The sequence below is a fragment of the Onychostruthus taczanowskii genome, unplaced genomic scaffold (genome assembly GCF_017590055.1).
Source record: "Onychostruthus taczanowskii isolate IOZ18803 unplaced genomic scaffold, ASM1759005v1 scaffold11, whole genome shotgun sequence".
NCBI classification, from domain to species: Eukaryota; Metazoa; Chordata; class Aves; order Passeriformes; family Passeridae; genus Onychostruthus; species Onychostruthus taczanowskii.
In genome coordinates, this window is record NW_024497629.1 from 7,938,551 (window position 1) to 7,961,522 (window position 22,972).

Below are 22,972 nucleotides of genomic sequence, written 5' to 3' on the forward strand. Positions count from 1 at the left end.
TTTCAAGCACTTCCACTTAAAAAAGCTGATCATTCGGCCTCCACCAACCTTTGTTTCCTTCTCTGTAAAAACAAAATTGCATTACCTGTGAAGAGCTGAGAATAGGCTGCTTGGACTCAGCAAAACTGGCCCCTGAGGCAGCACAGTTCCTCTTTCATTGACCCAGTGCAAGTATCCTCTGGTCATGCCTGCCATTCCAATAGCTCGTGCTGAGCAGTACAAAAATTTATATCCATTTCTGTGAGCAGATATAAAAGAAGAAACTACTGTAAAAATAAAGTAGGTGTTTAGATAGTAATAATTTTGAGGGTTAACTTTTAAATGAATCAAATCATGGCTGTTAAATAGTATGTTTAACCCAGACTTAATTTAAAAGGAGTAAAAACATTTATGCCAGAAAACTGGATAATTAAAACCCATCTAGCCCCGCTGCATTTAGTGATTACACCTAAAGAGAGCTCATTTATCTCTGCTCCTCTCAGGACTTATGACTCCTTATGGTTATCTTTCCACCCCTGGGTGGTGGAACCATTGTCCTTGGAATTAACTGGAAAGACATCTGCCAAGAGGAAAACACTGGCATAAAGCAGACAATGGTATATAGGCCCTTGCTGTATTAACAGTGTTGCATTCCTGCCTCTCAGGTCTCTGCAAAAAAAGATGTCCAGCAATAACGTATTTTCTTGAGCTTCAAAACACAGTATGAGAAGTAATCTTTAACTTGACACTGAAATGAAAGTTTTGGCCTAAGTCACAGGTTGCCTGTGAACAGTTGATTCTGCTCACATTACAACAGAATCCTATCTGATATTAGTTCAACTTAATACCAGCTTACATTCCACTTCCTATTAAAAAGTTGATTTTCATAAAATAAAGAAATACTGTATTCAGCACACGCATGGTCATTAGATCTATCTATTAAGCATTTATATGGTGTTCAGCAGTTAATATCTAGCCACGACATAATTAACTCAGTAATTTGAAAACCAACATGACTCAAATCTATTTCTTCTCCTATGTTTATGATCATCAAAGCCCTAACAACTGATAATGCTGGCAGGCACAGAAATAACAACTGCAATTAAAAAAATTAATTAACATTTTCACCAAATGTAATGCAGAGGTTATACATAAAACTCAGCATGTGAATTCCCAGACTGTCCTGTCTTTTCTGTGAACACGTTTGTCTAACATGCAGAGAAGTGTCTCTGGTCTAATTTAGATTCCAATATCTGTAATTTATAATTCATCATCCACGTAAAACAAAAAGCAATAAATGAACCTTAGCAAATCTCTAGTACACAGGACAAATCAGATTAACTAAGAGGAGAGCTGTGATGTGTACCAGAGGCTCTTCACACATTCATGGTAATTTAAATAATATATAAGAAAAGCTAGCATTCTTGCAATAAAAGAAAAACTCACAGATAGGGGGCTTTTGCTTTTGTTATCACAGAGCAGGTTTTGCTCTGCATATCATGCAGGAATCATTTATACTGTGTAAGCATCACTAAAGCAAGAAGATATTGATGAAATTGTCACCCTTATAGATTAAGAGAAGCCTACAGAAATTTAAATTTTTACACACAAGTAAAATTAATAACAGGCCACAGAAAAACACAAGCCACAGACACATAAAGAGATTTATTGAATACTCACTGGCTCACTTTATGGTACAACTTGGCAATCCCTTGGTGTGTCCAGTCTTTGCCAAGAGTTGGCAAAATATGACCTAAAGTATCTGACCTGAATAAAGGAAAAACAATATAACTGAGCTGAAAAAATCCCATACTTATAACAATCAAGTCTAATACAAATCCCACTAACTTACTTGGAAGCTGCAAATGAAAAGAAGATATTCTGTAAGGACTGATTGTCACCAGAAGAGAATTACTTTATTTCCCTTTTTTCCAGAGAGGCTGACATGCTCGTCCTTGGCCATGTTATTTAAATTGCTGCTGTGCCCCAAGATGGATAAGCTTGTGCCCGAAAAGGTAATACACAAGTCACAGCACACAAGCATCACTCAGCCCTATAGGAGCCCACCAATGCTAAGCATAATTTTTGAGGTTTAAGTTAAATGTTTTCCAAATAAAGCAAACCTACCCATAATGGACATTTATGGGAAATTGAAAGTATGAGATAAGTCACATTTTAGCTCACTTCAAACCAAGTTCTCCACATTAAGCCAGGAGTGCATCAGGTGTAAACTATTTTGAAATATTCATTCTGACTTCAATGTATTTCCAGCTTTATATGACAGAAAAATATTTACACTATAATAACAAATAGTGCAAATGAGCATCTTGCTTGACAAAGCACTGTACAGATACACAGCAAGAAGTCCACACCCTGAATAACTTGCATCTTAGAGGAAGAAATACCAGGCAGTGGCTTAGGATGGATTTGCACTGGCATTGTAAGGTGAAGTGATTCAGTAACTCTGGGCAGATCAATAGCAGAGAGAACAGATCCCACTCACTTCATTGAAGCTTAAGAAAGCAAAGTGGGGAGAGATGTTAATTTACATTGGCATCAAATGAGAAGTTTGACATGCAATGGATAAATCACAAGAAAGAAGACAATTTCAGTATAAATAAAATATTTTAATTTCCCTCAGATTGCTCTTGATAATTATTTTTCCCCTGTTCTTTTTCCTAATTAGATACAGCTAAGTTTGATTTCGAAAGAAATTAATTTCAAAATAAATTAAACATCGCACTTCAAAAGACAATGCTTTTTATTTCAATGTATTTTTATTTCATGCTTTCCCTGTTACACACACTATTGTTTTCCCTAGTGCTAAATATACTAAATAAATAGAAATCAGCAAGTCAGTGAATCATTTTGGTCACTCCAAAATTATGAGTTTTACCCAAAGTACTAATCTGAAACTTTCAACCAGATTCTAGTTCTGACATTGATTTTGGAGTCTAGTCTTCTAAGTAATAATGCCTAACACTGTAATGCCCCAGGAATGCCATTTAAAACAAAATTGACATATTTCTTCTTTTTAATTACTCCCTCATATTTAATTACTCCTTTTAATTACTACCTACTTCATGAGTCTGATGCAACAAAAAGGTCAGGATTTTGCAGAACATCCTCCAATACTGCTGTAAATACTATCATGAAACACCAACAGGTGACAAACGATGGGCACATATGGCATGTGTCTATTAAATTAAGAATTCAACTAAAGATTGTTGTATTGTTTGATAGCCAAATTTAAAAATTAAACAAAAAATTAAAACAAAAAAAAACCCAAAACCAAGAAACAAAACATTCCAAAACACTTGTATATGAAGATTCTGTGATTAACACTCCTTGTTAATTATGTTTTCCTTTAAACTAAAGAGGAAAATCCTCGTATATAAAGTCTCTCCCTGGTCATGAACTCACCGTGTGATTGTTCCATCAATATCAGAAATAACAACTTTATCATCCCAATTCCACAGGTAAATGGTGCCTTCACAGCGGCAAGTGCCTTGATACTGGGTTGTAACACTAAAGGTCACATCATTGGGGCCATTCTTGAGCTTTAAGCTTTTCTGCAAGACATTATCAGCAAGGTGATCAACAAACTAAGCATGTGAAATGGACACAGTGTAAAAGCTGCACATGAGCATTGCCTTGGTGTATTTGGCTGGGGAAGATGGTGTGGATTTCTCCTCCCATAAAATCAAATCCATTTGTGGGATTGTTTTTGGCCAAAGACCAGAGTGCACTTGGGGGGGTAATTCAGAAGGACAGGGAGAACCAGTATGTGCCTCAGGGAGATTTAATGTGGGGGAAAAATAATCTGTGGTGTAAACTGTATGCTGCAGGAAGCAAAGTAACAGCAATGACATGAACTGATGAAGAATGAATTTTGCAAGGAGCAAGGGAAATGCAAATGATAACCTGAGCTGGACCAGTGTCGGTGCCAACAATCAGGTGTGCTGCTCTCCTGTCCTGACCACCCATTCTGATGCAATGGAGCCCAAGTCATGGATCTGGAGGGGTAGAGGAAGCCCATGGAATGGGAAAGTAATATGTATCTATGAAAGGACAGAATAGTAGTTAATGAAATGTATGTTTGGTATAGACATGGTTTAAGAATGCAATAAAGTTGAATCTGTGGGTAAGGAGGGATTTCAATAGTGAGAAATAAATACAATGGTACAGTTAGAAGATATATCAATTATGTGGAACATGAGTGTGATACAAGTGGTATGAAATGGGGTGGAAATTGCATTAGTTCTGCCTGAGCTGGAGTTTGTTTCCCTACAGCCGTGCTCAGAGAGCTGTGCTTTGCATTGGCAGCTGGAGAGGTGTTGGTGTTTTGGGTACTGCTGAGCAGCTCTGGCACAGCACCAGCACTGTCTCTCCAACATTCCTCCCCCATCAAGGAGCTGGGGGTGGGCAGGATCCTGGGAGGGGACACAGGCCAGATAATCCAAATTAATCAGAGGGGTATTCCACACCATACAACATCAGCTTAGAGATAAAAGTTAAGAAAAGAAGGAGGAACAAGAGGCATTTGTTATTTTACAGTGTTTGCCTCCCAGAGCTGAAGCCCTGCTTTCTGGGAAGTGGCTGAGCATCCCTCACTGGTGGGAAGCAGAGAATATTCTTGTTTTTCTCTTTGCTTATTGACCTTATGTTCTCTCCCCTGTCCCACTGAGGAGTGACAGAGTGGCTTGGTTGGGCACCTGGCATACAACCAGTCAACCCAATTTGGTCACACTGAATTTTATTGCTTTCAGTAGAGGTACTCTAAATAACAATAGCAAAGGTTTACCCTGTGTGGTGTCTATTAGGCACTGATTTATAGAACAGAACTGAACAAAACAAATAAACAAAAAAATTCTGTTTCACAATCAGGTAAATTTAAACAAAAAAATCCCCAAACGTTCACATAAACAGTAACAAATGATGGAATGGGGACCATCTATGGGCATTTCCCACTTTGAAAGGTGAATACATATACAGAGAGAAATGTGAGTAACACGAAGTTCCATAAACTGTAATTATGACCTCTTCTGGGGGGATTTGTATTCTACAGTATTTTATCTCTTTTGTACAATAACTAACCTTTTACATCACATGAACTTTTACCCTTCAGCCTACACTATCTTTAACTCTCCCACTTTGCTGCCCTTCACTGTCTCCTGTGCCACTTAGCAACATGTGGGACAAGAGGCAACTGATTTGATTCTATTTGAGAACCTAGCTGTTCATTTTCCCAAGACCTGCAGGAATTTCATACTCTTAGTATATCTTTTCCTTCCTTATCTTCCATTGCAACTTTTCAGTTAGTTAAAAAGTGTAAAGAAGGTGAGAATACAGAACTCATGGGTAACTGATGAATCTCATCCGCTGTTTCATCAAGAAACCAATTTGAGAGAAGGTTTAACTTCAGCTAATTTCTGCAAGGTTTCTGAAACCATAAAGTCCCACTTTCTTTGTGTAACCCCTGCTCTCTCTTTCCAACAGAATATAACCAACACATCTCATCTGTCTCTTGGGAAAAACTGCATTTCTTAAAAATTATCTAGGCAGTGAGTGATGGGCTGTTAAATGCTGTATGTGGGTTTCCTTCAGAAAATTAATTATCTGTAAATAAGATGACAAGAAGTATTTCCCTATAGTAGCCCATTTTTCCAGATCAAATTGAAATGTACAAAACACAACACTGCAACAGTTTTGTCATCATTAGCCAAAACACCTCTGCCACAGAGGTGAAGAGAACTGGCTTCAAATAAATTAATAAGCTCCAAAGAAATCAATAGCCTGGCCTCATTATAAATTCACAAGCAGCTCTTTCTAGTAACTCTTAGAAGTTACTAACAGAAAACTCTATTTATGTAAAATATTACTATCGGCCTATAAATGAGAGAAAAAGAAAAGAGAGGAAGGAGAAAGAAGAGACGCCTGTTAACATATACACATTTCACATGCTACAAGGAAGGATGTGGTTCCAATACACTTACTCAGGTGACAAATACACACTTTGGAATTTGATATTTTTCTAAATGAAATCCCACTTCCAAACCCCAGCACTTGCTGCAAGGAACAACATTCATGTTTAATACAGAAAAAGAAGGGAAAAGGCTTTTTTGAAAAATATAATGAGAGAGAATTAAATGCAAGACGTAAGAGCTAATTAAGCTTTGAAGCCTGAATAACAGTAAAGATTTATGTTGTATTAGAAATGCCATTTCAGGACAAGGATGTAAAATTAACTCACAAGTTGGTCAGAAGTGAGTCGAAGTGATTTTTTGTAACTAATTCCAGACAATAATGAGAGATGACTGGAGTTGGTTTGTAATGACCCGAGGTTTTGTTTGGCAGCTCTAGGGTCTTCATCGCTTGAAGAAGATTCATCTTTTATTCTGGAACATTGCACACACAGAAAATGATGTTATCATGCCCGTAAATGCATTCTCAGTAGCCATTAAAAATACATTAACAGTGAGTCACCAAATAAGTCATTGATTCTCTGTGACCAAGTACTGTCTCACAGGAGGTCATTCACATCAGGAGTTTTAATACATCAATGAAGTACCAAACTTTCATTCACACATTCCCCATTATTCAAACCTGGATTGTTACAGGTAAGTGAATGGCTATAACAGCAGTTTCATTACTTAAATTTAATGAATATAAATTAATGTATTATATTAACTCAAAAATCTCATTATACAAAAATAATACCCATTAGATACTATAGCTACAAAAAAAATCCTCTGTTCTCAAAAGAAGAAAGAGGCACTTGTTATGCTGGCTTTCTATGTCCCTCTTCTCTCCTCCCCCAAAGAATTTAAAAATTAATTTAAAAAAAATGCAGGTTATGGAAGTTTTATTATAGAAAATAACTCTTCCTGTTCTTTCAATGAGCAGCTTCAGATAAGAGGATTACTCATTTCCGGGATTTGTGGGATTACCCTGTTCAGAATACAATGATGAAAAGTCATAAAACCTGAGCTCCCTCACAGTATTCTGTTTAAATACACAGTGGAATAATTATTTTTGTTCTCCTACAACCATTTTTTAGAAACTTCTTAAGGTTATTCTTCTTCAGAAAGAATGTTTTCCTACAGTAAAAAAAACCTATCACTTTAGGTGTAAGTTAAAACTCTTTCAGATCCTACAAATATGATCTTTAAAACAATCAGTATGTGGCCTTTTATTTCAATCACCTAGAGGTTTGATGTTTGGTAGTCTTGACCCAATATCAAGGTACTAATGTCATGACTAGCAACATTTAAAAGCCTATCTTATTCATTGTGACATGTGATCTCAAAAGCTTTACTCAATATCCCACCTGTCATATTTTGCTTGCAAACAATAAATTTTTAATGAGAGATTTCTAATGCCAGTTAAAATTTAAACAAAGAATACCAATTTCAGAATCTAGTCTGCTTGAACTCTTAATCCAACTTTAAACCTTATTTTTAAAAAACCATGTAAGAAACAGACCTATATGACACTTGTCATTCTTTCAAAGGAAAATCAGCCTTTTCCAATATTCTCAATCTCGGAGAGGCAACAGAGACAACAGCTAATCTCCTACAGAATGAGGAATCCTCCTTCCAGCACATTTTGCCTGGACTGCAACTGCTGACCACCAGAAAGAATGAGAGCTTTTTGTTCAGAAGGGCGACCCCTGAACCTCATTTAACGAGCATAAAGCATATTTGAATCTGGTCCTTTTCAGCTGTAACTGCTGCCAGTACAAACAAGACGTCTCTACATTAAGATGTATATGCACAGAAAAGGGACAAGGTAGGAGAGCTGTCCCTGGCTAACTCATCCCTCTAAAGCAAGCTAAAACCCATGTCATGGAACCCTCCAAGGTGAGATTCTGGCTGTACAGTGTGATTCATTAGAGGCACAAGAAGGAAGAGACTTCTGCAATCCTGGAAAGAAGCAACAGAAAACCATGACTATTGCCTGTGAAAAACACTCTGGAAAATCCCTTAACTTTCCAAAATATGCAGGAACTAATTAATTTGCCAGGCCATAAATCCAAATAAATAAAAAATTTTAAGCAACTAGGATCTGACAACAGCTTGGGTTCATCTATGATGTTCCCTTAAATACACTAGAGAAATACATGTAGCTTTGGAGAACTGCTCCAATTACAGCGTGTTTCCAAGGAGCTGGAATGTGAGTCCCAGAGCTGCCAGCCAAACCACAGAAATGCCAGAGGGCACCCACAAGTTCTGTAGCCCTGCCATGGGTAGGGGCCTCCTATTTGCACTTCTGTGGTGCAATGAGTAACAAATTTAAAGTATTTCACTGACACAGTACTTCTTTCTTCTAAAAGCTGAGGTAACTTGCTTTCATTTTTAAATGATCACTATTGCTTGTTCCAGGTACAGATGATTTCGGGGGTACCTGTTTGCCCGGCTCATCTGTGAAGATTCTTCTGTAAGTCCACTCTCACTCATACCTTGCTCTGGCTTTGTTTCCTGTAAAAATACAAGTATGAGTAGCTGTGCATCTCCTGATGAGCAGAAAGATGTTTTTAGAAAAGTATTTGAAAATCAAATTCTGACTTGTACAGACTTGGTAAAAATCAACAGTGTGTTTGTCTCCTTTGTTCATAAGCAAAATAAAACCCTTAAAGAATAAAAGCAGTACAAAGAACTAAAAACTGCAACTACAAAACTCAGAACAATAATTAAGATTTAGGTTTGCAGGGAAGAAGTAGAAAAATACCAGGTTTAACATTTAGTACTGTTGAAGTTCTGGGACCAACTCCATAGCTACTTAGTTCATACACCTCAAATAGCTAGACTTCACCTGAGAAAGCCAAGTGTAACTTGGGAGAAGGAAAAAAACCCACAAATTACCTTTCAGAGGATCATTCAAATCTTAAATCCAGTAAAACTTTCTAAACTGCTTTTATCTTGAATAGATGCTGAACACTACCAAAGTCATTCCACAAGATTTTTAAATAGTGAATAGTTCTGCTTTACACAGTTCCATTTAAAGTCACCACAGCTCAAGAGATAATCAAATACTTCCAGAGAAAATTCTGAAAACTTCAAACAACTATAAAACTAAAATCTCATGCTCTGAAACCCACACATACCCACACATCAGTACAATGGTTATCTCATGCAAGGTTAAAGAAGTTCTTGACAGAGGCACAACCATAAAATTGTATTAGAAGTCATTTTCTCCCCTCAAGTACTAATGCTTCAGTAGTATAAATTAATATGAAGAGGTTTTACTAGCCAACAATATTTCATATAAAGCTGTGGTTTTTTCAGTTTTCTAATGTTCATTCATGACTTTAAGATTGTTATCTTAACAATCTTAAGATTGTTATCTTAACTTCTAATGTTCTGAAAAGAAACTGAAAAACACTTTAAAACAAATATATAGAGTCAGTTTGCCATCTTAGGTTTTGCTGAGTTTTACAGCTCACTATACTCATAAATACGTCTGCTCTTTGACCATCAAAAGAAAGATGCTGAGAGGTAGGCAATCTGAGTGAAAGCTTTAAATTAGTGGCACAGCTCTGATTCTAGGTTTCCCAATAGTGATTTAATACATTAGATACTACTGCCTCAGATCTGTGTAATGAAAATAAACCAGAACTCTTCAGGCAAATGTTTCAGGTAGGGTCTGATCCAAAGCTGAACAAACCAGACCTCAGACCACGTTTAATGTGTACATCCTTAGTCAAACTGAGTACCAAGTTACCCTCTGAAGTTCTGAGGGATGAGTATGCAGATACCCAGCCCTCTCACTGCAAGCAGAAGGAAACTCTGCTTGCTTCTTAAACTTACCTCTTTAATAGTGCTGTTCCTCCCTCGCCAGGAAAACCACCATCTCCCACCTTTCTTTGGCATCTTGTCCCTCATTATAGATTCCACAGTTGCCTGTGATAAATGGATGGTAACATAAAAAAGGCCCAAAATAAAGGACAACCTGACATACGTAAATGAAAAAGTGCCAAACACACAATTTTAACTGATAACAAATAGAATAAAAGTAAACATACTGTCTGTGGACCATAAATTCTACTAAAGCAAAATCTAATGGTATCCAGAGCTGCTCTGAAGTAACTTAAGCATGAATACTTATGGTATTTTTAAAAGGAAAATGAAAAAGAAATCAAATCAAAGAAGAAAAAAAGCATAAAGAGATGTTAGTATAAGGTCTAAAATGGAGAACCTGCTATTTCTAAGTTATTTAGTACAAATAATACATTTTAAAAAATTAAAAAAAAAAATCACTTCCTGAAGGCGTCATGCAAAATAGCAACAAACTGACATGCAAGAGATTTATTTACAAAGTTTGTATTTAATCACCAGCTTAGCAAAAAGTAAAGAAGTTACTAACTCTTAAGAGTTTATGAGTTATGAGTTTATGAATAATCATGCTATGAATTGACTGAAAATGTTAGCATAGTTTCTTTTATAAGCCTTTTTTACTTTACATTGGTTCTACATACTAGACACTAGTAGAAAAGTTTCTTTCAATCCATAATGACTGGATCCTTATGCATTGTAACAAGGGGAGCTGAATTCTTTCACTCAGAGAGAAGCAACAGATGGAACAGGAAAATGTTAAGGTAAAAATGGCCACAGGGCTTGTTACACCCTAGAACAGCTTGGACACTGTATTTCTGAGCTGATAGCTTCCATTGCAAATAAGGTCACCAAAAGAAAGCTGTGGTGTTGATTAATGATTTTTAAAGAAATTTTAAAAACTAAGAACTTTTAGCAGTTAAGAGGAGACTGTGTTCAGACAATGTGTGGCACAATGGATCCCTTTTCTCAGTTTTTCCATAGATTTTCTTCACTATATTATCTAAAACATATTAGAAAAAAAAAAAAGAACAGAAGAATAAAGTTGAGTTTTTCAAACAAAATAAGAAAAACAGGGAGCAGATGGAGCTATGGAGAATGGAGTGCCACAATTGAGAACAACAACAACAATTGAAGGAGATTCTCAAACATGTCAATAACTTTGAGTCGATATCCTATAGACTTTTAGTGAGGGAATTCATACACTTACAATTAGATGTGCATATAAAAGTGTATTTTACAGCACATCAGTAATTTTTTTGCAAAACCACCCATTTTCAAACACTCCATAAACTGTCTATTATTAAAATATCTTAGTATTTCAATTCCTTAACCTCATTACTACAGCAAATCAAAACTCTAAGTAACAAGTCATGAAGAAAATCAGTAGGATGACTGGTAACATAAATGAGTCATTTTAGTTTCAGAGGTACAGTAAACCAAGTAAACCTTTCCAAACATACAGACTGTTCAAACTATAAATATTGGCTTCTCCACTAAATTAAAACTGCACTCTCAAGAAAGTTATCAGCATTCATATTAAATTAACCATTAAAAAAACCCAAGCACATTGAATTACACACTCATAGAAGATTTTTCTCAACTGATAACCTATATGAATAATGACATAAATATAAAGCTGTTGAAAGAATTGCCATCTGCTGTAACATTACGGAAAAATATTTTATAGCACTTCTTTCCATTTACCCATCCTAGGCAAAACCCAAGACATCTGGCTGAGGCTTTGAAGTGTTTAATTTAAAATGCAGTTACCTTACATTATTTTTATTGTCACTGAAGACCCAAGAGGCACCTACCAAGGTCTGAATTACACTGTGTGATCACCCAACAAATACAGAGTAGGATAACTATGCACCTTCTGTGGGCATTTGAGTTCCATGGGATGAATCCCACCTTTGATAATTACCACAACATTTGCAGTAATGCACAAAATATCTGGCTCTGTGACATCTTTGAAATTCAAGCAATGTTTACCAGATACTTGGGATTTTTAGGCTCAGTTAATTTTATACTGCGATGGTACCATGCAGCTGCACATGACTGCATATAGAGGCCATGTGGCACTAAGAAACAAACACTGGCAGAGAGTATTCTGGGCTTTAAAGAAATTTTTAGTCCACTGTGATGGCAACAGAGATAACCTTTGAATTCACACAGAACAATCCCAAAGATATGTGAAGTGCTGCAAATGGCAGGAGGAAAGCTTAGGTTCAAAAATTTATTAAATCCATGTCTAACCAGGACACAAAATAGGGATAGTGGTGATACTACTTCTTTATACACATTTACAGTAATTCTTTAACACATTTACAGTATTTCTGTCATGAGCACCTACATGGCGCCAGGTCACGTGGCACTGAACTAGCTTCTTCAGCACATTTATATAAGCCAACACACACTAATGTCACACAGTCAATAGAGCTATCTGGCATACCTACCTGGGTTGTGAACACCCAACTGAGAAACAAAAAGCTAGCAAGCTGTAGGCTTTCCTCATCTAGTATTTAAACTCAGGTTTCACTGAGGTTATTGATATTTATTTAATAATATATGGAGTATACGTATGAAACAGAAAGCAAACACCCAGTGTGCAGCTACAGCAAACACTAACATGGGTCAATGTAATTTATCTTTAAAATCCATATTAATGAAATAAAAAAAAAGTTTTCCTACTTCAAAATAGTTGTAATAACTTTAGCCTAGCAAACAAACCCTATTCACAGACCAAACTTAGTCTTTATTTAGGCCATAACATAAGATAGATGAATGGCTATATGTGGCTAGATTTTACTGATGTGCAGATTCTCTTGTACAACAACCCATTTCCCTCCCTTCATCAGTGGCACCATTTTAAAACTCATCCTCTAACCAGCCTTCATGTTCAATCTCACCTTTGGCAAAGGTTTCTGGAATGCCTGCATTGCCAGCAGAAGGGGGCCAGCTGTCGTCCAGTTGTAGTACCTGGGCATGCAAGGGAGACAATTACAGCATTTTGTAATCCCAAAGTCCCAATTCACTATCTACCTGGCAGGTTAAAGCCATGAAGCACAGGTCAAACTCTGACCTGCACTAGTAATAACAGACCCATCTTATCCCACAGAATGCTCACAGGTATTTACCACATAATTTTTCAGGGTATGGAAGAGAAACTAGGCCTTGAGTAGAAAGGGTGTTTGTCACACATTACTCAAGTCATCATAGAATCACAGAATGGTTGGGCTGGAAGGGACCTTAAAGATCATCCAACTCACCTGCCTTGGGGAGGGACACCTTCCACTACATTAGGCTGCTCAGGGCCCCATGCAATCTGGCCTTAAGCACTTCCAGGGACATCCACCACTTCCCAGGACAATCTGTTTCAGTAACTCACCATCCTTACAGTAATAAAGAATTCCTCCTAACATCTAATCTAGACCTCTCCTTTTTTCATCTAAAACTGTTCCCCAGCACCTTATCACTACTACCATATAAAAGGTTGCTCTCCCTCTTTTTTCTAAGTCCCCTTAAAGTACTAAAAAGCTGCAATGAAGTCTCCTCAGAGCCTTCTCTTTTCCAGGGTGAACCCCAACTCTCTCAGCCTATCCTCAGAGGAGAGGCACTACAGCCCTCTGATCACCTTTATGTCCCTTCACTGAACTTGCTCCAACAGGTCCACATCCATCCTGTGCTGGAGACCCCAGGGCTGGGTGCAGCACTGCAGGTGGGGTCTCACCAGAGCAGAGGGGCAGAATCCCTTCCCTCCACCTGCCCCTGCTGCTTTGGATGCAGCCCAGGACATGTCTGCCTTTCTGGGCTGCAAACACACACTCTTGGCTCACATGCAGATTTTCATTCACCAGAACCCCCAAGTTCTTCTCTACAGGGTTGCTCTCAATGAGTTGATCTCCCAGCCTACACTCATATCTGGGATTGCTCCAAACCAGCTGCAGTACTTTGCATTTTAACTTCTTGAATTTCATGAGTTTCTTGTGGGCCCTTTCCTCAAGTCTGACCAGGTCCCTCTGGATAGTATCACTGCCCTCTGTTGATTCCACTGCACCACTCAGCTTTGTGTCAATTGCAAACGTGCTGAGGGTGCACTTGGTCCCACTGTCTGTCAATGACAAAGACACTGAAGAACACCAGTCCCCAGGACAGAGCCCTCAGGGATGCCAGCTTCCATCTGGACAGAGCTGTTGACTGCAACTCTCCAGCTGTATCCATCCAGTCCTTATTCCTCTTTATCACAGAATAAGCCACATTTTTACAAGCTTTTTTAACTGTTTTTCCATCAAGGAACCACCTAAAACTTAGGGGCTGTAGTCTGTAGGATCTCAAGCTCTTGCTATTATACACTGAACATGGCTCAACCCTTGTTGCAGACACTAAGACAATTACAGTATCCATTGTCTAGGGAAGATGAAGTTCACATGACATTAAGAGAATATATGACATTTAAGATCCTTACTAAGATCTCCTCTCTTCCCAATACATTATTCAGAGAACCCAATACTACTAACAGATTCAGAGAACAATGTCAGGGAAGCAATGAGTGACTCACTCCAGACCACAGAGAGCTGAGGTCAAGTATGAGGCTGCAGCATCCACAAGAAAAACTATCACCTGGTACATCAGCCTTGCATGAGCCATGTCTGTGACCAAGGGCAGCCAAACCTCTCTAAGCGCAGCACAAAGCCATGATCTCTCCTCTGTTTGCAAGGTACTCTCAAGTTAGAGAGCACCCCAAAAAGCTGCATCTGGCTTAGACCACAGCACTGCCCTGCTGCCAGCAGTACAAACATACAAAATAATGTCTTAGCCCTGCAGAAACGGAAGGCTCATACTCAGTGGGTGAAGTTTGACAAGTCTTGAAAAGCAATGTTTCCACAGAGGCATTTTAGCAAAATATTCAGTATATACAAAAAAATTCCTTGGTACTGAGTGACTGGAAGCAGACTGATGTATCCCTGTAAATATTAATTATTCAAACTGGCCCAGGGCAAGCCTTAGCAAGTTCACATCATATTTCATTTTTACTCTGTCAACTGAATGTGAATACTATTAGCATTTAATAACAGCTTCTTGAAATTCAAACTGTGTCAGTAATAGGTCATCTGAAACTGCTCTTCACTTTCAATTCAGAGGAAGAAAGGTAACTAGAAGGACCTGAATTCAACAGGGAGTTAACTCTTTCTGGATGAATCCAAGCAACAAACATTCAAAACCTGGTTTTCAGCTATAGTTATACTGATGTAATGCACTGAAGTAACAAAGAAGAGTCTTTGTTACAACAGTAGTATTTTTTTTTCTGAAATATACTTACTTATTTCCAATCTTAACCACAAGGTTAGGGTCATCAATGATAGCAGGATTGTCCACAAACTGCTGATATGTTACTGCATGTTCTAAGAACTCTTCTGTGGGGGAAAGAAGTTACATTTGTAAAGCATGCATTTATAGATGCCTGGGATGGGCCAACTTAAACCTCTCAGCACCTCTCAGACACACTGGTTTCACCTTCATTACAAGGGTGCCAAGATTTAAATGCAATATGGAAGGAAGTTTTTCACAGACTCTGTCTCAGAAGATGAGGGTTTCTTTGTTTCTGGGTGTTTTTCCTTTCAAAATACAACCTAAAGTGAAAGCTCAGTGAACTGTGAGGGAGGAAAACCTCCTTTTAGAAAAGTTATGTAATTTACAAGTGATTCAGATGACAGTATGACTCAAATAAATCACAGGATATTTGAAACATTTTAATAAGTAGCTTGTGAGCAGCCGTCAGTGTAGCATCAGGCTCATATGATTTTATGACACCACATTACTGCAGAAAGTGCAAGTGTTAACACATTTATTTTCACATTATGCCACTGGAAGTTTAAGGCACAAAGCACTGTGATTTATCTAAAAGTTACACAAGAAACTGGAGGTAGGGCAGGAGTCAGGTTGCATTTTTCAACTCCTTCTCCTCATGTCCCCATTTATGGACCACCTTTTTCACTCCTGACTAACAGCTGTGAATTTCCTAGCTATATACTGTACTAAGTGGCAAAAGTATCATTAACATTACTGTCATACAAAACATAGCACTGTCAGGAAGCAAAAATACCAATAAAATACTTCCAAAAATTTTCATATATAGTGGATTGCTCAAATGTGTTAAAAATCATGAGAAGTTCTAGGAAGTTTATCATTACATGGCCATATTTATCTTCTCAACCCAGTGCTGAGCACAGCCACAGGAGGGCTCTGCAGCCTCAGGCTGGGAAGCTCAAACCCAGCTGCCAGCACACGTCTGCAATTCACGCAGTCATCCTGTACCTTTGGTTATCTCTTTGTTCTCAGTAAGGCCTCCGCAGAGAGAAATGGCAATGGAGGGCAAATCCCGAATTCCATCCGAGGTGCTCTCAGCCCCACTGTCAACACCTGAGCTCCCGACAGACTGCGGAGAGTGGCTGGCCGGCCGCGGCCCCACCTCGGCCGCGCTCTTGCTTTGGGCATTATCCCCACTGCCAAAGAAAAATCAGCAATTCAGTCTTCATGTGTTCATCCCCAAATTCACTCCCTTTAACAAGTACAAGCTTAGGAAAAAAAAAAAAAGAAAAACAAAAAAACCTTTATTTAAATTTTACAGCAAAACAAAACAAAGTAATATAGGCCTCGTGTGCCCTCCAATATTAGATTGCTTCTACTTACTTGTCTAAACTAGGCATGTATAATTATAGCTTCACTTATTTATAAGAGCTAGGAAAATAAAACAGTAAACCTGTATAGTCTTAGTAGACAAAATAATGATACAATAAGCAGAGTTTATACTAGTAGAACTATTCCCACACAGGAACAAGAATAAGCATATAAGTTTATTATTTCATTTATATTAACTATATATACTGATAGCTAAACCCAAACAAATAATGTGTATGTTTGTGTATTTATGTGTCATGCATATAAAAAAACCCACTCTACATGTAAACTACTAGGATTAAAATTTTCAGAAACAATAAATCATTATACCCACTTAAAATCTGATGAGATTAATATTACAAAGTTCAAGCTCATCAAACTCTGCTTTGCACTTCAGATTTAAATGAATGCATTTGAGAAAGAAATTTTCAAGGCAACATTTTCCCCATATAACTAATCCTTCTCAGCTTTACTGAAATGCTAATATTACAGCAGCTGAGTTTAAGCAAGTAAAAAAAGAAAAATAAAGTACACAAACTACTTTAGTTGTTGCTCAATGACTTTCATCAGGTGACTAGAGTACATGCTGAAAGAGAACTATAAATGTTGCAAGAGGCTCCAATAAAGATCAGAACAAGTTAGAAGTTGTATGTTCAGGGTGCAGTATTTTCATACATAACTCTGTCAATGCATCTTCCAAAAATTATTTTCTCCTAATTCATATTTATAGATTAATCAACCACAGTAAAGCAACATTAGACCAATAATTTTCTGCTAACAGTGTTAATAGTAAGATGTGTTCTTTATGGTAGTAAGTCAGGACATGGGGATAAATATATCCCAAGGCCAACTGCTCTCCCAGAACATGTGAGTCTCACAAACATCAGTGTATATTACATAACCATCCACAATCAATATATGATTATTAATTGACCAAAACAGAAAACCAGCTGCAAGTATTTTTCTCAAATCCAAATGCAGCACCTTCCAAAAGTTCTAATATTCCTCCCTAACAAAATTTTACTTCCCCTCTGCCTTCATCTCTGCTTGAACCCTGAAAAACACATCTTATCTGATTGGCAATGAAGAGTTTGATCTAAATAAGGAAGGTAAAAAGAGCTCTTTAAGAAGTAAAAATACAAGAAAAAGACTTATACTTTTTGGGGAAATAAAGTGCAGCAACTTCTGGATCCATGTCAGTGAGGTCATCTAAATAGACACCATCAGCACCAAGATGCCGGCTCCGTTTGTCTGTAAGGGACAGAACAGATAAGCTTATTAATTAATATTTTCTGAGTAACAATATAGAGCTGTTATTACTGTTCAGCTACTCATTTTAAGACTGAGAAACCAGGAAGTTATAACAGTTTGTGAACTGTATTTGTACGAAATAATACTGCCAAAAATCTCAAAACAAGTAGTTTATATACACTGTTGAAACTATGAATTAACAAAATGGGACAGCAGAGGACTAGTTTTGAGACATGCCAAAGACTCCCTATCCCAGACAAAACCACTGTGAATCAGAAGTCAGTGGTCACCAGAGGAAAATAGCAAAAGGAAAATCTAAGAATTTTCATAGGCCTATTATCACAGTATGGCAGTCAGAACATTTAATCTTTGAGAACTAATCTTACATCCCTCCTTGAAAAAGGGAAATAACAGACTAAAATATAGTCACTAACACACTATAACTGGCTCACTATGGAGGCAACTCACTTTTAAGCACAGACAGCTGATGTGTTGCGTGTGCACATGCACCACTGTAGGACAACACACCCCTTCTAGGCCTGTCACTAGGACCAACACAGAGCTACCACTGTCCTGTTGTTGCCAGTACACCTAGATAAGTAACCACTGTATGGCCAAAACCTAATTTGGAATTCATTCTCAAACCCACAGCTTCTCACTGTCTCAATTTCCAACACCAAGCATCACAAAAGCAATCAGAAAATCTATACAAGGACTGAATAGTAAGCAGAGAAACACGTCATTTTTTGTTTTCAAAGACAGTAGAATACATGGGGAAGAGGCCAAGAAACTTGTATGTTTCCTGATTAAAAAGCAGCTGCACAAACTAGGCTTATATAGAGCTTACATAATTCTGGAGTAATCAGTGCTCTAAAACAGAACAGTTGTAAGCAAATAAATTTCATGTGAAGATTGTAACACTCATTCACTTGTTATAAAATACCATGGAAATAGAGCCCAGAAATTAGGAGAGAAAAGCAGATGAAGTTATATTTCACATATTCAGGACAAGATATGTACTACACAGAACTGAAAAGCATGTAAAACAAAAGTACCTTATTTTATGGCAAATCTGTTCATTGTGCAAAAGGCATAAGACAGCTTGACACTAGAAAGTTTCCACAATTACCAGCAACACATCACTCAGGTGAATCTGCTTATACATAAAAGTGAAATCCCCAAATCTGCCAAATGGAGCAAGTTTTGTAGTCTTGCTCATATGCACAGAGCTGCCAACAACTTCAGACCAAGAAGAATCTTCTAATACATATCTCATGTGAACAGCTTGATGCACAACTCAGGTTTGAAGGCTCATTCCAAGATTTATTCCTTTTCTGATCTGAAAGTGCCTTCAGGGCACGGATTAATTTATATGGCAATAAGACACTTTATCACCATGAAATTTGAAGATAAAGTCATGCATATAAAAGTGCAGGATGAACACCTTTACCTTTCTTTCTGGAAGGGGAATCCGTCTTGCCAGTTGGTTGGGCTGAGCAAGCTGCAGCTTGCTTTATTTCATCATTTGCAGGCAATGGGGGTTCAGCTGCTCCTGGCAGCTCTGCCTCTGGCTTATTTGTCTCAGCTGGTAAGGGCTCATTTTCATCAGCAATTGCTGCATCTGCTTGTCCAAGGGCAGGCAGAGGAGACACTGTGTTAAACTCCTCTACAGGAGAATTTTGGATGACCCGAAAGTGAGTGCTTTCAGAAGGATTTACATCTGCCATGCTGGGTTCCTTTGCTTTGAGCAGAGAACTGGCCTGTGAGGAAAAATTAACAGATTACTACAAAGAAAAGCCCTTAAAAATACAACAGTCAGAGTTTAACCTGTTCTGTTCACTCCCATGAGATCACACTGCCAGGATGACCAACTACAGCAGAAAGCCAACACAGAGATAGAGACTACAGTATTCAAAAGATCTCTCTGCTGTGTGTTTGTACAAAATTCATTTGCATCTTGGGGCCAGGAAAATTTTTTTCTGCAATGTACTCTACAGTCTTCATTTTCCATTCACCTGCACATCCCACCTCTCACCCTGCCTTCCTCTCTGCCTGTGAAAATCCTGGCTTTCCCTCAGAAGGTAAACCTGACAAACAAGAGAAGGTGGTGCAGACTGGAGTCCTTGCACCATCAAAATGGTCTCAGGCACCAGGACATTGTAAAATCCCCAGATTTAGAATTTAAAACACTTTATAGGAACAATTCCAGATCTTCTCTGAGTGTGGGACAGGAAGTGTTCTTACAGAGGGACAGAGAGGAGCTGAACTACAGCAGCAGCTGCACAGCTGCTATAACTTTCATGTCACAGCAAACAACACTTACGTGAAGTTCAACAGCAGCCAAAGTATGACTCCCAATTCAGGTATGGCAAGATCAGAATAGCTTGGGACATAGACAGGGAATGCAGAGAGAAAAGCCTCTGGGAGTAAGATTTGCAATACACACCAGGGTGTGTGACTGCAATATGAAAGATACACTTAAATTTCCTAGCAGGAAACCCTCCATTCTAGACTGCAACTGCCAATTTGGAACTCCTGCATGGACCCGTGCACTTAAATCAGTTCTCTTTGAGCAGAAAATAGCTCCCAAATTTCTTGTAATGTACACAGGGAGGAGAACAGTGCAGAGGTGATGAGACAGCTCACCACTGACATATTAAAGAAGAGGCAGAGCTCCTCTAAAGAAATTAAGAATTCTGGATTCCCACCCTCCTTTTTCGCTAATTACCAACAGAGAATTAATTACAACAAATTACAATAGTGCCATTATAATTCTGGTGCCATCACCAGAACACAGAAGTCTTTCTGAACAGGATACCCACTTCCCTGGCCTGCAAAGCAGCAATTCTTCCTCTTTATACTGTGTGTGAGCCCATCTCTCCTGCAGTTCTTTCTGCAGAGAAGCTAGCCTTCAGCAGGAGGTGCCAAACTCTGCACTATCCCAGCCCCCATAGTTGCAGTATTCCACTGAAACCTGACCTCTACTTCTCATACCCTGGTGCACGTGCATACACCAAGGCTCCCTTTCCTGTGTGAATGCTGTGACTCCTCAGGAGCTGTCACAAGGAGCCAGCCAGCACCTGACCAGCCTGCAGTGCGGGCAGCTGCCCACAGTTTCTGCGCAGCACTGGGAACAACGCTGCCTGCTACAGATCCCACACCTAACTGGGACAAATGGTTCCAGGAGGAGACAGGCACCAAGCCAGTCCTATCAGCCAAGAGAACAGCACGTCTGCACATCCACAGATACAGAACTGCAGGTGTCTCTGGATGCTTTTGTACCGAAGCAGCCCATTTTCACTTCTATGAATCTAATTCCTAATACCAGGCACCTAATTTCCATTTAAAATAATTTATGAATTTCAGTGATTTACCAAAGGATGTTGGGTTTGATTTTTTTCTGTTTTTTAAGCTACTAACATTTACAAGACTGGGTCTCAGTTACATCTTCATTTTCTACTGTATATCATCAGTATTGAGAATATCCATGCCACAAGGTACTTTCCCATACCTCCTATGGAGTAAGATTCAATTATCTTACATAAAACACTGTAATTTTAGGTAAAACCAGGATCCATTTCCTCTTCATCAGTCTGCAGTAGACTAAGCATACATGACCTATTAAAGCACAAGAGATACCAGAAGGAATTAAAGAACTTATGTTGGATACCTTTGCAGCCTGGGGCAGCTCTCCCCATGCCCAGTGCATGTGGGGATTATCCTTCAGTCCACTTCTGTCTGTAGGTTTACTGACTAATTCTGAGTCACTTTGAGGAGTAGGAGGACGTGAATCTGATGGGCTAAAGAAAAACAAACAAAAAATGTTACAAAAGCAAAAGTAACCACAACACATGGAGTGCTTTCCAAACATGCCCACCAATACAAGGAATTGAAGACTGAAATAATCGAGAGCCAACTGAAGGTATGAAAGCATAGAAAATAGTTTGAAGAGTTCAGGATCTTCTTACACTGGCATTCAGAGGTCTCATCCCTTTTTCAGTAAGTGCTGTCAGAGAAGTAGTATTTGAGAAGCTGAAAGAGATAGAACAAGAACACTGGACCTGATTTCAGGAGGGTTTTTGGTTTTCTGCATGGTAAAAAGAATGGGGATGTTACCAGCAGCAGCAGCAAGTGAGTAATGTATGCGAAGTGCAGAAATTACTCACATCAACAAGACACCTTATCCTGACTTAAGTAATACTTTAATCTAAGAAATCCAGTTGACTCCTTCCTAACTTGTTCAGCTCAACCACTGGATGGATGTTTATAAGGAAACCAGCAGGAGAGCTACACAAAGAATTCGAGCCCTTTCAGTTGAAACATATTCAACTGTTTGTTTTGATAATTACTTGATAATAAATATTTATAAATGAATTATTGAATTATCAGCTTATAGCGTATTTTTAATGTGGTATTGTCAAGAACGTCATGTCAAGTCAGCCATTAATAAATAATGAATCACCGATTTCAAGGACAGAAGGAAAAATTCAGATTATCTGCTCTGCCTTTCTGCATAATACAGGTCATAGAATCTCCCCCAAAACCTCCTGAACAAAGCTTGCATTTTTTATCTGAACTGTAACATCCTGGTATACTCATCCAATCCTGATTTAAAAACTAAAAGCAACAAAAGAATCCACAACATTCCTAAATCAAAGGTCCAAACTGAGTTACTTTCATTCTTAAAACAAAAGGCTTCCATCTCACAAAGTGCCTAACTCCATGAAGTTCAACAAGGCCAAGTGCATGGTGCCATGCCTGAGATGAGGCAATACAGGCTGGGCAGAGAATGGACTGAAAGCAGCCCTGGGAAGAATTACTTGAGGGTGTTTGTGGACAAAAAACTGAGAGGGTGCTGAGGAACTGGCACAGGTTGCCCAGAGAAGCTGTGCATTTCCCATCCCTGAAGACCAGACTGAATGGGGCTCTGAACAACCTGGCCTAGAGGAAAATGTCCCTGCCCATAGCAGGAGGGTTGGAACAAGGAATCTTTAAGGTCTCTTCCAACCTAAATCATTCTGTGATTCTACAGTTCTATAAAAGAGCCAGACTGGTGTGGATATTCAGTTTATTCAGGAAAAGATAAAGAATAAATCAAACATGAGGAATTTATGTAAAGGTAAAATCATACAAAGGTTTGTAATGGCTTCATTACATCTAGTCTAATCACCGTGCCACAAAAAGAGGTTGCTCAAAGCCCCATCCACCCTGGCCTTGAACACTTCCAG

General features: G+C 38.4%; 1 protein-coding gene across 6 annotated transcripts in view; it reads right to left on the reverse strand.

The window, feature by feature from the left end:
* Positions 1–22,972, reverse strand: part of LPIN1 (lipin 1) — a 79,477-nt gene that overhangs the window by 8,422 nt on the left and 48,083 nt on the right. For all 6 annotated transcript variants that reach the window (XM_041421925.1, XM_041421916.1, XM_041421938.1 and 3 more), the window contains 12 exons: positions 21,415–21,544; positions 19,195–19,504; positions 17,651–17,744; positions 16,131–16,318; positions 15,136–15,229; positions 12,725–12,794; positions 9,789–9,881; positions 8,386–8,459; positions 6,233–6,377; positions 3,403–3,551; positions 1,660–1,746; positions 86–238 (listed from right to left, as the gene is read on the reverse strand). In XM_041421925.1, the coding sequence (XP_041277859.1) occupies positions 86–238; positions 1,660–1,746; positions 3,403–3,551; positions 6,233–6,377; positions 8,386–8,459; positions 9,789–9,881; positions 12,725–12,794; positions 15,136–15,229; positions 16,131–16,318; positions 17,651–17,744; positions 19,195–19,504; positions 21,415–21,544 (1,587 nt within the window). The remainder of the gene's footprint in view (positions 1–85; positions 239–1,659; positions 1,747–3,402; positions 3,552–6,232; positions 6,378–8,385; positions 8,460–9,788; positions 9,882–12,724; positions 12,795–15,135; positions 15,230–16,130; positions 16,319–17,650; positions 17,745–19,194; positions 19,505–21,414; positions 21,545–22,972) is intronic.